This window comes from Ammospiza caudacuta, chromosome 4 (genome assembly GCF_027887145.1).
Source record: "Ammospiza caudacuta isolate bAmmCau1 chromosome 4, bAmmCau1.pri, whole genome shotgun sequence".
Lineage (NCBI taxonomy): Eukaryota > Metazoa > Chordata > Aves > Passeriformes > Passerellidae > Ammospiza > Ammospiza caudacuta.
Genome location: NC_080596.1, coordinates 35,438,975 through 35,456,563, shown reverse-complemented (window position 1 = coordinate 35,456,563; position 17,589 = coordinate 35,438,975). Strand labels below are relative to the sequence as shown.

The window sequence follows — 17,589 nt, the reverse complement described above, 5'->3', positions numbered from 1 at the left end:
CCCATCTCCTTCTGCCTCCTGGCCACAGGCAGGAACATCTACTAGAAAAGGCTGTCCAAGCCCCATCCATCCTGGCTTGGACACTTCCAGGGATGGGGCAGCCACAGCTTCCAGGGAAAAGACACTAAGTGAATATTCAGTGGCAAAGACTGGGCCAAATGGGAGCAGTTTCCACAGTGAGGGCACTAACTGCTCCTTGGGTTGCTCATTTATTTGGGATAAAGGCAGAGCTGTGTTTACAGGCAGCTGCTTGTTTTTAAAAGCTGTGTAAGGAATGTGTTCCTAAACACGTGGGACCTTTTGCTGCCACAGGAACCGTGCAAGAGGACACAGCCTGGCTGGTGATCCTCTGCAGGCCCAGCCACAGCCCTTGGCAAGGGCTCAGCAAGCAGCCCACTGCCCACTGCCAACAGCAATTACCCTCTGATCACCCCTTGATCTGCCCTAAGCCTCTGGGAGTCAGCAAAGCCTGAACACTGTCCAGACACAGCAGCGGGACACCGGGACACAGCCCGGCTCCCTGAGCAGGGGATTATTCTGAGCAGGGAGCTGGCCTTGCTCACACAGCACACACACACACACCATCCTCCCGAGCCCCTGGGAATGAGGGATGGAGCTTGACAGCTGCTGAGGAAGGACTTGGGCAATGCACAATGTGATACTTCACCTAAATACCCTAAATGAGGCGCTGCTGCAGCCCCACAAAGGATGCAAAATCCCTGCATCGGAGGCCTGCTGCTCTGATCCACGCCAAGGGGAAAGCTCTCCCACCAGCAACTATGCAAGGGGAAATCTCAGCAAGGAATCTCTGCCCTTTTCCAGGTCAGGTTTGCTCTCTCCTGCCTGTGGAGAAGCCAAAGAGCCTGTCTGAAGGGCAGAACTGCTGTCCAGCTGGAGAGCAGAGCCATGAGCAGCTGAGTCTGCTAAGCTTTTCCATTGCAGTGATGACCAGCAGTGAAAACACACTGTAAAAATCCAAGGGGAGAACACCAGTGGGGACAAGGTGGGGCACAGCAACACCCTTTTTGCTACTACAAAAATGCTGAAGGACACTGTGGTGGCAACAGTGGAAAAAGCAAAGAGGCACTTTGAATGTTTCCTTCTGTAAATGAAAGAGACACAAACACGCTTCCCAGTGACTTGCTCCAAGTTCTCACGAACCTCTGAGAGTCAGAGGAGACCACTACCATAACAAATTAGGGACAAGTTAACACTGGGATCTGGGTGCTGCCTGCTGCCTTGGCAGCTCTCCCCTGCCCTGTCTATGTGATGGAGCTTTGGAATCTGGATAATCCATCTAGAGGTCACTGGCTGGAGTGAACATGTGACCTGTTACAATAAAACAGCATCATGGAATTGTTAAGGTTGAAAAGGACCTTTAGGAGTCTCAAGTCCAACCACCCAACACCTGAAGTCTAAAAAGCCAAATGAGAAATGGAGGAGGGAAGAGATGAAGCTCTGTCCAAGTGCCAAAGCCAGGAGTATTGCACATAAAGAAATCAAAGGAGATTTCTGAATTTCCTGGGCCTTAGGCCACTTCTTTCCCCCTCTCAGAGAAGGTTCACAGAAGACACAGGACAGGAAGAATAGCTGGGCCTGGTTCCATTCTAAACAGAATGAATGGGTATAGAAGGCAAAATTATTGTTCAGCACCCTCGGTGTGATTCCCTCGCACGGCCACTGGCACAGGAGGGAACCGAGGATGTGAACACCACAGGCAAGCCTCAGCTATCCCATGGCTTCTGCTGAGACCAGTGTTTCAAGGAGACAGGAGAATGGAATTCACAGTAATCACTCACATAAAAGGAATAACTGAGTGTGTAACACTGGAAAAAAATGTGGGAAAATATTTATGCAGTCCTTATTACAGAGACAAAGGGCACTTCAAACGCCCTGGCAGTGGCAGTGAGTCACAAAGTGTGCGGGCCTGTGACAATGGGGCACTTCCTCCCAGGGCCTTCCTGCCCCCCTACTCCCTTCATGGAGCTGAAACCATAATTGTCCTTAATTGGTCATTTGGCACTAAGCGGATCCTGACCTTCTGAGAGGACAAAGTCCAGCAGCTGGGTTTGGGAGCCCAGTGCACCTGCAGTGACACTGGCCACGTCCAAGGCAGGGCTCCTCCACAGCTGCAGCCAACTGCCAGGCAGCAGCAGAGCCATGTCTGCACACATCAGGGGTCCCCTTCCCACCCCAAACACCCCAGGATTCTACCATCCTATGATACACATACACTGCATTTGGATATACTCATTGGATTACAAGATTTAGCTAGTAAGGTACGTAAACCTGAAGTTTTGCAGAGTTTAATTTGCCCATTAACCCTATCTCCAGCTGAAATCCTTAATTTTTTAATTAACTTGCACACAAGAACTGACTGAATTAATGATTAAGGAGTAATTTTTTTTTGGAGGAATAAAAACATACATGGAGTGATCATAAACATATTCCAGCTAGCTGTGCTGGGTCAATAAATTCTCATTCTTTGTTGAAAAATAATATTCAGTGACACACAGGCAGATTATGTGAAATCACAGAAAGGCAGTCAAAGCCTCTGCTGTCTCCCAGGCAAGCATTTTCTAGAAGGGAGGATTTTAAAACTGGAAGGGCTGACAGGGAGAGAATAGCCCTGAAGTAAAAGCCAGCTCTCAATTCTCACAATTCCTTACGGAGCAGAACCTCATCTACCCACAGCTCTGTCTATAATTACATGGAGTAAGTGTGATACACTTACAAAAAACACACAGCCTGACATTAGACATACTGACATCTCACTATTTTTAGGGAAAAAACCCAGCAAAGAGACAGCTTGGGAGGGTTGATTTTCACTGCCACACCACAGAACTGGTCTGCAAACAAGAGGGTCCCATCTCCACTTTCCTGCTGTCATTCTTTGGGGGAAAGAGTTTTCTGCAAGGCCCAAATGCCGGCCCTCAGAAACCAACACAGATTTTTTTCATTATGGATCCACCTCCCTTTATACTTTCCTTTTTTCATATAGACTCTTACACAACAAAGCACTTTTTTTCCTTTCCACCTCACCAAATTCCTCCGAGCGTGCCAGCCTCGGCTGCACCTCGCACAGATGTGTTATGAATCTAACTTGCACTGTTTCCACACGGGATATTTTGATCATTCCCCTCTCCTTTTCCCCATCCCCATCCCGTCCAAAATAGCACAGAGTCAGAATCATAAATTCTCCTGTTCTGACCTGAAAGACCATTCTTTCAAGAACTACTTCTCTTGAAAAAGCTGTGACTAAGGAGAAGGAGTTTTTCAGCAAGGTTCATCCCTGCAGTCTGCCATGGGAGGTGAGGTCTGCTGGAAACATCTTCTACAGGGAATTAGTACTTCTTTCTATCCAGAGCCCACCTTCTCCCTCCTGACACTCAAGAACACTCAGGCAAAACATAAATTTCCAACTCCCACGTACAAATGAATTCAAATAAATTGGAAGGTTACTGCTGGAACCTCATCACAATGTGTGTGTATCCAAATGCTATTTATTTGTGGAATGACACTGGACCAAGGGTTTCATGTCCCTTCAGTAGCACTCTCTCAATGAAGCTGCTCCTCAAATCCAAGGAATTTTCCTGTCAGAGGAGAGCTGCCAACTTTCCCTCTCTGGCGAGCAGGGCTCCATTCTTGCACCTCTCTCCATTTCCTGCACAGTGTTGCTTTAATGAGCCCTCCAGTCTGGCAGAAAGCTAACAGAGACAGTGAGGAAAAGCACAATAATAAAAAGGAGAAGAACCTGAGAGGGGAGAAGATTTAGGAAGAATTTTCCATTGAATATACAGTGGGTCTGACTAGAAATATGACAAACAGGACACAGTTCTCCTCTGCAAAAGGAGGGAGAACAGCCCAAGTGTTCAGTTTAGACACATAAAAGGATCTCTTCAGCTAAGTAATAAATTTAATGTCTTAGAACTACAAAGAAGAAATGCTTAGTCAAATATTGTGTTGCAGAAAATGCAGTGAGAAAGAGTCCTATTTTCAATCCTGTCATGCAAAAATGCAGAGCCCTCATCTTGGATTCAACCCCTAATGAACACAAAGGTGAGCTTAGCCCAGCTCTGGATCCCAGGCTGACCATGTGGCTGCAGGGGCTGAACTCCCAAAGGAGGAAGGCAGTGGGAATGATGTGAGAGTGGCAGCCCAAGGTGAGAGAAAGGTTGTTCAAAACTGGGAGACAACAGAATGAACCAATGTAGCAGAAGAGTAGAAGTGGCACAACAGCAAATAATACCAATTTCAAAAAGTGTATCCAAGCATTAGTCACGGATAATAAGCCTCTCTTTCTCGCCACATGGAATTTCAGCCATTTCTCAAAATTCCACTGGCATAAATATAAAGGAAAAGCTCCAACTATAAACTGTCACTGAATGCTGTTGAACTCGGGCTCCTGCTTTTTTTTCCATGAATGCACTGTAAGTCAGCATTCCAAGAGCAACAAATGTCTCCAAGCCCAAGCTATTTCCCAACAGTCCATGGACCATGAGAGTGTCCAAGATAACAGTGAAAATATGTACACGGCCATTCTACCCAGATACCACATCCACAGAGGAAGGGGGTGTCCCAAAATCCCAGGCTGATCTGCACAAAGTCTTGGGTCGGGACAAGCAGCTTTAAAAACCCAGCTGAGCACAAAGATCACCACACTGCTGCCCTGAAAATCCTGAAAAAACAAATAACACCCGAGCCATTAGCAAGGGACTCGGGAAGTTTGATTTGGATAGAAGCTCTGCCACTGTGGAACAGCCACTTCCAAACTGTGGGCATCAACTTACCCACTTCTAGTAGGGCTGATAGCCTGCAGTGTCTTTGAGTATCCCACTCTAGTTGTAAATATCATTGTCACTCCAAATAAGCCTCCACAGAAGATGCTGAAAGCAGCTTGTTATGTCCCAAGTACCTAAAAGGTTTCACAGATGCTCTTGGTTGTCCAGTTCTGCTCTTCCACAGAAAAGCACCTGAGGGAACTCACTATCCAGCAGCACAGCTTTCCAGTTTCTCCCTGGCTTTCCAGCTTCTGCCTCAGCTTCCCTGGCATTGCAGACACAATTCTATCTTTTACCTGTGCCAGTGCCTCATCACTCTCATTGGAAACCTGCAGAGGGACTGCAAAGTGTGGAGCCACTGGAGATACCGGCAGCTGGAATACCTGCCCACTGTGACATCACCTGTGAGGTTCAGAAAAGGGATGGTGAATTCCATGCAGGGAATTCTCTCCCTTTAAAGAAATTTAAACTCTAATTTCTTAAGGCTTTAAGAAGGGAGACAGGGCAGCTTCAGGCAGAGGACTCTGGATTTCCACAGAGCCTTACATCCGATGAACAGCTGTGAGTCAACCTGCGCGGCAAAGGCTCAAGCATACAAGTGCTGAGCCTTAAATCCCACAGACACAGACAGGGAATGACCTGCAGGAGACATTGCTGCCTTTCCCCATTGCCCCCTCCCTCAAATGCCACAGGGTTCTCCTTTACACGGGAACAAACATCCCAAATAAGGGATATTAGAGGGCCTGGTCAAGAATCAGGCATTTGGGATTTAGTGCCTGTTGAATTTCTCTCACTATCAGAAATTCTAAGTGAGTCTGGAGATGGAAAGGGAGCACATCTGTTCACTGCAGTGCTGGTGAGATGTTCCTAGTAATGAGGCAGATGTTACCAAATGGAAGTGGAATGTTACCAAATGGAAGTGGATGGGATGCCCAGATGGCTTTCATTGTCCCATTTTTCCAAGCAGTCTGACAAACTTCAGATGTAAAAAAATAAATATGAATGATGATTCTGTCTCACCAGCAAAAAAAAAAAAAAAAAAAAAAAAAAATAGAGCATGTTTGACAAAGAGCAAAGGAAGCAGATCTGAGCAGGTCAGAACTTCATCAGCCTTCCTCCAATTAAACCAAGTGTCTAATCAACCCCCACAACATGGCACAGTGCTGCCTGAGCCCTCAAAGAGCAGACACTTTTAATTGATTTATCTTCCCTTGTGCTCCCTTTTAAAGAGCACTGTTAACTAAAGGAAGACTGATTTTTACTTCTAGTAGTAAATCTCAGCATCAGAAACTTGGAAGCTTTGAAGTGCTTGAAGTAATGAAACTATATTGTTACTTATTCTTGGCAGGGAAAACTCTGATTTAGAAAAGGGGCTTGAAATAAATCAAGAATCAACCCTGTAAAAGCAAATTGAAAAATACCATTAAACTACTAAAGCAGAGGCTCAAATGCATCTGTTTGCAAGTTCACTTGTGATCAGGAATAAAAAGAACATGGAGCTGGCTATGGAAGAACCTGAGCAGAACCCAGGGATAAGGTAGTGCATTTTCAAGGACTCTTTAGGACAAACTACTTAAAACAGATAAAAAAATTAATTACATAGTTTCTGGATGCTCACTGCCTATTCCGTAGAACTGAGCATTCAAAAAGTAAATAAATATGGTAGCAAATTATTTTATTAACTGGATTTTTACTGCCATCATAGATCTATGGCATTACAGGGCTTTTGCTGAAAATCAACAACATCCATGATGTTACTAGTGACATCATCTGTGATGATATTAATTAGTGTTTCTCCATGAGCCACAGAGTATAATGAGTTACCCTTTCACTCTGAGGTACTTCTCAGGAGTTTTCAAAAGAGGTTTTTTCACAGAACAAATGAAAGCAAGGGATATACTTGGAATTGCTTTCAGTCTAGAAGCAGCAGCTGCATTTTTCCCGTTCAACAAATGATTTTTAAGTAGAGTTTGAGATATCTGCTCCACGTCATGAGGAAACATGGAAGAGCAGAACTCAGTTTGACCATGGGTTGGCCCGAGCTTCCTTTCTGCCCTAAGCAAGGGGAGGAAAAAAGCCCACTAACAATCTTCATCATCAAATCACAGGCAGTCAAAGGCAAATGAAAATCCACATCCAGAAACAAAAGAAGAAAAGGACAGTAATTTGTAGCTGGCTCCTAATTAGCTCCCTAACTTGGTCAGCAAGACCAAGACCTAAGTGAAAAGTACGTCACTGTTTGGCAGAGCAGCCTGCAGCCATCCCCAGTGACTGTGCTCAAGCTACATTTAGAGCTCCTAAGGATCATCCTCAGCAGCTTCTTCTCTTCCCCCAGGGTCCTCTTCTCCTGGGTTACATCTTCCACTAGCCCAGGATGCTCCAAGCCCCATCCAGCCTGGCCTTGGACACCTCCAGGGATGGGGCAGCCTCAGCCTCTCTGGACAACCTGAGCCAGGGCCTCACCACCCTCACAGGGGAAATTTCCTCCCAGTGTCCCATCTCACCCTGCCCTCTGACAGTGGGAAGCTGAACTATGCTGCACACTGCAGAAATCCCCAGACACTCAAACTTTCACTCTCTGCTTGCATGGACCTTCTCAAGCCTCAGGATACCACTCACAGCACTTGGACACAGTGCAGAAGAGCCTGGACAGGAGGGAACAGGGCATACACTGAACTGGGAAATGATTACAGCAGCACCTCTGCTGTAATAAATGAAGAAAAAGGAGGAAACACATCCAAACCCTTCAGCTCCAGAGGTTATTTTGATGCTCAAGGGCAACCACAGACCCATCACTTATTCCCCCACTGATGTGACTTCTGTAAATAATTAACAGAGCTACTACTACCTCTTACTTTAATACCTCTAACAGATTTATTGTCAAGGAGAGAAAAGCACAACTACTATTCCTCCTGGAAATGGTGACTTTATGTTCTCTGGAGCTACTAGTAAGGAGAAGCAGAAGAGCTCTCCATTAAGAAAGCACAAAGCTCCTTGCATCACCTGTTACTGTTTCCAGCAGAGACTAAAAAAGCTCAGTTAACACTGTGTTTAACCCCGTTGCAGTTGAAAATTTGTTTTAGACATTATCAGGATTTTGCACAAGAGGATCTGTACATTTGGAAGTTTTTATGCTAATCTGCACTAACCAAGTGGTGTGGATTTATTAATTGATGTCTCTAGGATTACAGAACATAGTTATTTCAAAAATGGCTACAGGATAGTCATTTCACACAAAAATAGAGTGCTTGCTAATCAAGTGTGCACTTCCACACACACTCACAGCCCACCACTCCTGTCCTCCATGCAGGATGCCAGTGTCTGAACCCAGCCTTCTCCAGGTATCTAGGTGCACTGCTGGGCATCCTGTGCAGAACTAGGGGAGAAGAAAGAAAATCCCACCCTTTCTAGCCACCCGACAGACCCAGTCTGTTGCCAGGAACAAGGGGAAGGACAAATCTCTTCCCTGCAGGCATGTCACTGGCTGATGGGAGGCAGCAGCCTGCTTGTTACCTGGGTGGAGAGGTAAGATGCCAAAGGAGACACAAGGCCATGCCTCCTGGGGCTAGGTCCTCAGATTTTTCCAGGGAATGCTTAGGAAAGACCCTGCCAATAATGCTACAAAGGAAGACACAGCAATGAAATGCTTCCCTGGGCTACTCCTGGACTACAAGCCACTTAAGCTCTTCATCCCTGCCTGGGTTCTCCTCCCAAACCACATGGTATGTGGTGGAATCCAACACAGAGTTCCACAGGTCAGCCTCTCTCCAGCAACACACACGAGAAGTCAGCTTCGCTGAGACATCAGTTCCCTCCTTTCCAACTCTAACTGCAGACTTGTGTGACTTTTAATAACCTCCAGAACCCTAATTATTTGGCTGATCCTGTCCCATGTTATTGGAATACTCTAAAGAATGATTAGGCAAGGTATTCTGGAAAAAAACCCTAAAACAACACTGTTTTCTTAGCAAACAACAGCTGGGTCATGCTGTTACTCTGCAGTGTTTTACTCTTGCATTTTGGAAAGATTTCTGCACTTGTGTAACCCAGATATGGATCTGAGGAAACTCAGTCCCCTGGGAGCAGTGTGAAGTACGAGGCTGCTGTTCTCATGTCTGTCATTCCACCCGTGTTCCTGTCAGCTCCAGCTGCCCAGCTCTGTCATCCCACACACCACAAACCAGATCAGTTCATCCAGCATCTGCACCATGCTTGGAAGGGGTAAAGGGAAGGGTGCTAGCAAGCTCTGGGACGTCTTGGTGCAATACATGGGGCACAGCAAGAATTAGTCCACAGTAACCCCAAATGGACCCCACCAAAGCAGGAGCATGGCATCCAAACTGCTCCTTCAAAACACACCAGATGCATTTTCCTTCTCTGTCATAAACCATAGATCTCATCTCATCCAGGTATTTTCAAAGATAGAAATGAATTAAATTGCCCTCAGCTTGGATTCTTAAGCTGTTTCTGGGATCTTCCTATAAATTTACTGAGCTTCAAACCCATTAAAAACCAGGTGTCTCACAGTGGGGAAAAATGCAAAAACTGCAGAAAATTCAGGAGGAGAAAGTCCAGCAAGAGTCCTATAGCATGGAAATCACTCTTTTATGTTATGACACAAACTGCTATGTTTGAGCTCATTTTCCCATCAAAAGTCTGCTGTAGAACACAGACTAATCAAACAAGGCTCTCTGCTCCCAGTGACAGAGTCTCTCAGTGCTCTCATTTCGGTCCTAAATTTGTAGAATGTGCATGTGAAACACATGAACAAGCCTCAGCCCCCACAAATTGTGGGAGGATTCATTTCCTCCGGTTTCTGACCTCTAATTCACATAAACTCCCCCTGCTAAGGCAGCTCCTCTGACTCCCATTCCCATATTCTCAGAGGGTGCCATCCTGGTACATATATCCTGGTCCATAAAAAGCACTTTGAACCATCTCATGTGCACCCTTCTGATCAAACCCAGCAGTGGAGATGAGCCAGGGACCTCAGTCCTACATGGGCCACCCAAGGGTGATCCTCACCTTGGCATGTCTCTCCCAGGTTACCTTGAGAATGTCATCTATAAACCAAAGAGGCTCCTTCGCACAGGACCAGCTGCTTACACATTATTTAAAACCCTCTCCTCTCTGTCAGCACCACTGCTTATTGAAAGTCTTCTTCCTCCTATGCAATGTGGGGGCACAGGGAGTTTTTGTTGGAAAAGGGTACAAGCCTTGGAATGGCTGCAAGCTGAATGTACTGACCTGTCTCCATTTTTTCAATTTTCCCTTCATACAGATCTTTCTGTGTGTTTTACTGCTCTGGCGCTGGGTGCCTGCAGTTGGAATGAAGCCTTTATTCTTGGTTTTATTTAAAAATCATTTTCCTTTGTTATTGCCAAGAACAGAAGACGACTTAAGCAGATGGATGTTCCTGCTCTCATCATCAGGCACAACCTCCCCGACACAGACAGAGCACACCAGTCACTTCACAGCACCTTCGAATCCACTCCTTCTCAAGCTTTTCTTTCTTAAAAAAAAAGGAAGCTTTTCCTCACTATAAAGTCTGTGTTTCCCCTTGCTTCCTATCTACCCATCACCAACACTCCTTTTCTTTTACACCATAATGTGCTCTTCCTATTCCATTTGATTACCATTTCCTTAAGCAAAACTATATTCAGTGAAGAACTTCCAAGAATCCACTTCAGTTTCAATGTAAGAGAAGAAGACTGAATTAAAAGCAAAACTCCAGAAGTGCTGGACAAAGAAGAGGATGTCCTTAGACAATGAAGGTTATTGCCATCAATACAAGTTATTGGTGGCCCTTTCTTGGGGGACTACCAGATAGCAGGAGAGAGACTTTTGGCCTCATATTAGGGAGAAATTGTTCCCTCTGAGGGTTGTGAGGCCCTGGCAGAGGCTGCCCAAAGAAGTTGCCCATCTCTGCAAGTGTCCAAGGCCAGGTTGGATGGGCCTTGAAGCAGGCTGGGATAGTGGAAGGTGTCCCTGCCCATGGCAGGGGGTGGAGCAAGATGGTCCTTAAGGTCCCTTCCAACCCAGACCACGCTGGGATGCTGTATTTATACAAGATTGTCCATACTGAACAGAGGATGTTACACAACATGCTGTAATGAGTCTACACAGAAATCATTTCCATCTTCCCCATTGTTCTGATGCACAAACTTGTGTGGTGGGCAGTGCAGCATCAAAAATATCCTCCACTAGAACACAGGTCATGAGAAATTCTGTTGAGAAAGAGCTCAGACACCCTCCGGCACAACAGTGTCCCTGAGAACCACTACAGTGCCTGGGGAAGTGCACAGGGAGGTCTCCCAAGCAGGCAATAGCCTTCCCACCCTTCTACCTTCTATTCCAGGGCTTCATTCCCAGGCAACCAGGAGCAATTCCTAAATCATTTCTTCCTCCTACATGTTTCCCACCTGGGACAAAGACACTCGACGCCAGCGCCATGGCAACCCCATCAGACACACAGGCACTTTGGTTCTTTGGGGAAAATGAAAATTCTGAAAGGAAGCTGGGAGATAAAGGCTCCTACTCCTTGTTTCCCACTGTTAGGAAGTAATTACAAAAATACTTTCATCTCAAGTGCTTGCTGGGGGAATAGGTTGTCATTTAAGAAATACTATGGTGTGAAGAGGAGGATGAAAGAGGAAAGCTCCGAGTACATTACCACACTGTGGAACCGTTCAGCTCAGGGCTGGGTGTCATCATTCTACCACACAGAAGTGCACAGAAAAAATGATAAGTGAACAAACAGGAGAAAAGATAAATTCAATACTCAGTTATCAGCTCTAGCAGCATGTGATCCAAACCCTGCCTCATCATCCCACTGCTGTCAGTCTGAGTGTTCCCACTGACTCCATCGGACTTGGATCAGGCTTTTATGTTTCTGAAACACAGCTTGGGTTTTATTTTATCACACTACTGAGACAAATTCAGCAGAACTCCTAGGTGCAAATATGATTGTAAATTCTACAAGTTCTTTGCCTGTTTCTGCTGCATCTTGAGTGCTTTCAAGTAATAAGGTTAATGATCACACATTTCAGTGATGCTTCTCAGCTTATTAACAGCAGCTTCTTTTCATCCTACCCAGAGTAATATCATTGTTATACTTCCAAAACCTCCCAACCACAGGCTTGTCCTGAGAGCATTTCCTTCCATTCCTGAGTAAAAACCTGCTTTTGTGAGAAAATGGTAAGGATTTATTTAAATCATGTTTTAACATGACAGCCTCATACACAGCTCTGTTTCTTTCAGCTCTGTCTGCACAGCTCATTCGCTCTCTGTCCCTCAGACCCTTCACCCTCAACATAGAGACTTGGCCTTTGCTCCTTTTTGCCCTTAAGGACAAAGGAAAATGATTTTTAAATAAAACCAAGTCTTACTTTGATTTAAGAAACATTACAGGGGAGTAACACAAAATGAATGCTGACTACCTGCAGTACTCAACCCAATGAGAAGCGCAGATGTTCAGTGTCTTTAGGATCAAGACTTAAGTGACTGGGGAAGTGGAGCTTACAAATGTCATCCCAGGACAACCTGACATGGAAAAGCTGGCAGGAGCCTGTCATGTGTATTCACACCCAGGGAGACCTCTAGACACTGTCCTGCTGTGGGATATGATTCCCAGACCAGGTGCTCATCCCAGATGCTTAAAAACAAACATCCAGCATCACATCCCACTGCATTTAAGTATTTTTTCAATAGCTGGGATTTCCCATGGGAGGCCTCGCCTTCCTCCCCACAGAAGAGGAAGAGCTTCCTTGGTCCAGGGGAACTAACCTGAGCCCAGCACTTCCAACCAGCAAATACCCTGTCCAATGGACACTACAGGGTCTAAGGAGGATTTGGGGTTAATGAAATTATTTTAGTATTTGGTGGTCAAGATCTACTGCTTCCCTGCACTGCCTCACCTAGCAGAAGGAAGATCAGATTCCAAGGAATACAGTCAAACAAGACCCTCTGAATCAGCAGACAGATTACCCATGACATAGAAATAGTCAATCCTGCCAACAGTCTGTCAAAATATGGAAAATTATCCCCATTTCCCTGATACCACTGAGTGAGAGCAGAGGCATTTTCTAAGCATAGAAGATATAAAACTATCTACAATTGTCTGGTATCAAAACAAAACCCAAATATTCAGGTCCATTTATATGCAAGCGATCTTACTCACATCAAAATGACTGAAAAGACAGAGGTGTAAAAAGGCAATAACTAATGAAGGAATCCTTCAAGGGGCCTAAAGTGGTTGTGCACACACACAAACAAAAATTCCCCAAAGGAATGGGGCAGGATTTCCAATCTGATTTTTTTAATGTATCATGTAAGGCTTCTAAAGAGATCAGTCTCCATGCAAAGCAAATTATGAAAACAATCCATGCAAATTGCCACTGTCATTCCCTCAAGAGGCTGTCCAGAGCCATGGATACCATCAACAGAAATCAGCACAGGGTGCTGCTCCAGGGTGGGAAGGCTGAACCCACACTATCCAGCAGCTTGAGGCATCCCAACATCTTCCCCAGAACGCCCCACATTTCTGGTTCCCACTTAAGACAGCTCAGGGGAGCTTCATCAAAGGGACAGCCCTAAAAGAAACAGGGAAAGAGAAGTGGGTATGTGTGCTGACTTCCATGAGAGCACCAGGTAGGAACCCATCCATGCTCCTCAGCCCTGTGATCACTGCTCAAGCCTTGCCCTCAGGATGGCAGCTTTTCGACTTCCAACTCCTACACTCATTCTGTCCAACTGTTTGAGCAATGTCCAACCAACCCCCAAATGCTGTAAATCCTGCAGGAATACCAGATGGCCTGTCAGACTGCAGGCTCCTTCCACATAGCTAGAGCTGGAAGCTTCCCTCCCAGAAAAGTGACTTGTAGGGAAAACATGATACAGCATGTCCCCATGTCACTGCTGAGAAAGGCTGTCACACTGCTTCCAGTTCTGTGATGAGTTCATTGACAGCAACAATTTTTAGTACTTTTGTATTTTAATGGCTGTTTTGTTGAGTCATGTGTCATGTGTCACTGAAAATGTGGACTCCTGTGTGTGCTGGCTGAGCTCCCAAAGCGTGAGCAGGGCGTACTCTGCATGGCTGCCTCCAGCCCAAGCACAGTGGTGGAGGAGTGAGGACAGAGAAGAAAGAGGAACATTTTCATGTGCAGCTCATACCAACCAGACAACTCAACCACTGCAAACATTTCCTCAGGTTCCACAGGCTTGGGCATCTTGCTTTAACCTTCAGGAATCTGCAGGTTGGAAAAGCCCTCCAAGACCGACTTCAGCTGTTCCCCTAGCACTGCCAAGGCTACTACTAACCCATGTCCCCAAGTGCCACATCTACGTGACTTTTCAATCCTTCCAGGGATGGTGACTCCTCCACAGCCCTCAGCAGCCTGTGTCAAGGCTTGACAAGCCTTTCTATGAAGAAATATTTCCTAATATCCAATCTAAACCTGCCCTGGTGCAATGTGTGGCCACATCCTCTTGACCTGTCACTTTTTACCTGGGAGAAGAGATTGAGTGTCACCTGGCTACAACCTCCATTCAGGGAGTTTTGACCTCCTTTCTGAGAAGGTCTCCCTGAACCTCCTCTTCTCCAGGCTAAACCTTCCCACAGATTCATGAGCTAAATTGGAATGGCCTTGCTGGGGTACCAAAAGCCAAGCACCTCTAGCTCTGTGCATTGTAAATACTTCTTTTATTTCCCAAACCCTTTGCAGTTTCAACAACATGTGAACACAACATAAACACAGTGAGAATGTGAGAAGCTGAATGATACTCAAATAAAGCCAGAGCACTGATGGGTGCAGAGCTGGTCTTTCACCCTGAGCCCAGAGCCTCAAAACCCTTAACCTTCAATATGCAATGCCTTGGCTTATGAGGATTTGTGTAACATTAAAAAGACGCACAAGCAAATGAATTAAACTACACAATGATAATTATTCTCAGACACAGTAACTATTCTCAGATGGACCAACCACATCATCTTCAAGGCAGAGGGGAATTCATGGATGTGACAAAATATATCCAATCAACACAACTGCCTTCAGAGCACTTTCACAGCAACCAGCAGAAGGAGGAAAACAATAAAATTGGCACAATTTTGTATTACTCAGAAAGAAACAGGACCCAAACTTTGAACAGGAGCTGTACAGCCTCCTCCAAAAGCTTCCATAGGCTGGAGTCACCTGGAATAGCCCTGCAGCAGCCCCATGGGGTACTGTACCTCCTGTGTGCACATCGGGGAGCGCGTCGGGGGGATGCTGCGCTACCGCCGAGCGCCTGTACACCATGTGGATTCTTCCCTTCTCCTCCTCCATCTGCTTTCCTCTCTCCAAAGGCTCAATGAAGTACTCATCCTCATCAGTTCTGATCATTCCAGCCTGGTAAGGAAGAGAGAAAACATGTCTATATGCCATTTCAGAGCCTGAAGACCCAGGCTCTAAAACAAGCACCAAGAGGTACAAAGCATAAAATGCTTGCAATACCACTGTAACCCCTACATTTCTTTCCCTTCCAAAAAAAATTATTCACCAACAAAAAGAACTTGAAGTTATCCAAATGAATGGAGACGAAGGGGCAGAAGCAGGCTGTGCATTTCCAAGTGAATCCTCCCTGTAAACTGCAGTGCCAGCCCAGTGCTTCCTTCTCCCCAGCCAGAGAGATGGCCAGGGAGGTGCTCGGAGCACGTATTTTTCAAGGCTCCCTTGGAGAAAAGGCTGTGGTGGATTTTCAAGAAAAAAGTATGTAGTGGAAATTATTTTTTTTTCCCACAAAAGCACACTGATGGAGCAATCCAGGAAAGCAGTCTCCAATCTTGGAATGCTATTAATTTTACTACTTTTTTCTTCCAAATTAATGACATTCAAAATTTCCATCCACTGAAGGAGGCAGGTTGGAATCTGTGCTACTGTGGAGTTCTCCAGAGGTGTCTTCATGATCCTGTGAGAGAGGGAAGACAACAGGACCACCAAAATCCAAAAGCAGCCTTTGGGGCAGAGTGGCTGGAATAAACCTGTCTGTTCCCAGCATCACCTCAGCCCTGAGGCTCAGGGAATTAAACTGACCCCTTGGCTTTCCTACAAACTCGCTTCTCCCAGGGGAGAATCAAGAAGAAACCTGCCCTAGGTCCCATCTGCACCCCATCTGCATCTACTTGGCTCCCCAGTATCTGCAGCTGTCTAAATGACTTCTGAGCATTAATTCCTTTCATCCCTGCAGTTCTTCCTATCTCCCTCAATCCAGAACAGATGGTCCAGAGTGAACAGAGGGAATTCTGTGGAGTGAGAGAGATGCAAGAGCAAGTGCTGCTGGAGATCATAATAAAAGGTACATGGGAGCAAGGCCAAACCCAGTCTGGCCCAGGCAGCACACCTAGGAGGGCTTCCCAGAGACACCAAACTTATATCCTTTACTAGACAGTCAATGGAAGAAGCAAAATCTGGAAAAGGCTTTTTTTTTTTTCCTTCCAAAATGTAAAAGATGCAGACAAGCATAAGGGAATAAGAAACAATATAAAGCCTTGAGAAAATAACCTACAAGGGCAGGTTAAACTAAGGAATCACTTCCTGAGCCAAAATCAACAGTATTTAAGGGGGAACTTGATTCCCTATAAATATGCATGGGGTGTTTGTAGGGAAAGAGGAAAGAGCCCTTCATTCAGAGAGCACAACGGGGAGCTGTGAAGTGTCCATTAATGGCCACATTTACCTTCAGTATTAAACATTATGGGTGGGATTTCCAAAAGTATTTTAGGAAGTCAAATGCCCCCTTTCCTAGCGGTTTGCAGTGTGGGTGAGGCAGTGAATTGCTGGGCGAGCTTTGGAAAGGCCACCCTCAAAATGTCAGGAAGTTTGCTCAGCAGTCACACTGATCCATTATCAAGGGCTTCTAAAACTGATCACCAGAGAGTAGGAAAGGCTTTGGGTTGTTAAACCCATCCTACCATCCCATGGCCAACACCACGAGGCCAGAGGATGCTCTCACCTTCTGCTCCCAGTCTCCATGCCAAACTCTGCTGGTATCTGCATTGGGAACACTTTGCAAAACACAAAATCTCTCAGAAAGAAGAAAATGTTATAAATTATGTTTTCCTTAATGCCTTTGTACAGCAAAGAAAGAGTTTTTCAAACACTGACGTGACACCCTGGGGAACTGAGGCATTAATTAGCAGCTATTTCTCCTAAACCAGCTCTGATCAGTGAGAGAACAGATCTGTAAAGCTGCTTTAAGCAAACCAGCAACACAATACGGGAATTCAAGATGCACAGAGCTTCCCTGCATCTCTCCACATGAGAACCTTCATTTGTATTACAGACATTCTCTCTCTGTCCCAGGATCTGCACATCCCTCTGTCATACACAGCAATCTGAAAACACCACGTGCTGGGTCTTCACTGGGAAGAGCTGAAATGAAACTTAATGTCATGTTAAGTTTCAATTTTTTAGGCTTATATCTCCAAGGGGAGATATAAGCTTAAAAAATTGAAACTTAACATTATGTTCAAAGCTCTACATTCATCTCCAAACACAGCAGGCTGTCAATAAGTGGAAGAAGATTAATAAGCAGGTTGGAGCTTGCTCAGCAGCAGAAGGCTACATGAAATAGTCATCCTTAGTAAGAAACAAGCAAGAAAAACATCAGGAATGAACACAGGGATCTAAAGATGCCAAAATCCCCTTCCCCTCCAGAAGGTGGTTCCAACTTTGACCCCCTCAGTCACGCACAGGTGCAAATATGGGCTGTGCTGTTGGACTCTGCCTCAAAGGGAAGCATGAGAAGATCACAGCTCTCAGCAGAGTGA

The 17,589-nt window shown here is 45.5% G+C and overlaps 1 protein-coding gene across 1 annotated transcript in view; it reads right to left on the bottom strand.

Annotated features, from left to right (window-relative positions):
- ADAMTS3 (ADAM metallopeptidase with thrombospondin type 1 motif 3) overlaps nt 1-17,589 on the bottom strand; it is a 55,992-nt gene that overhangs the window by 21,389 nt on the left and 17,014 nt on the right. The window contains exon 4 of the mRNA XM_058803553.1: nt 15,013-15,169. Within this exon, the coding sequence (XP_058659536.1) occupies nt 15,013-15,169 (157 nt within the window). The remainder of the gene's footprint in view (nt 1-15,012; nt 15,170-17,589) is intronic.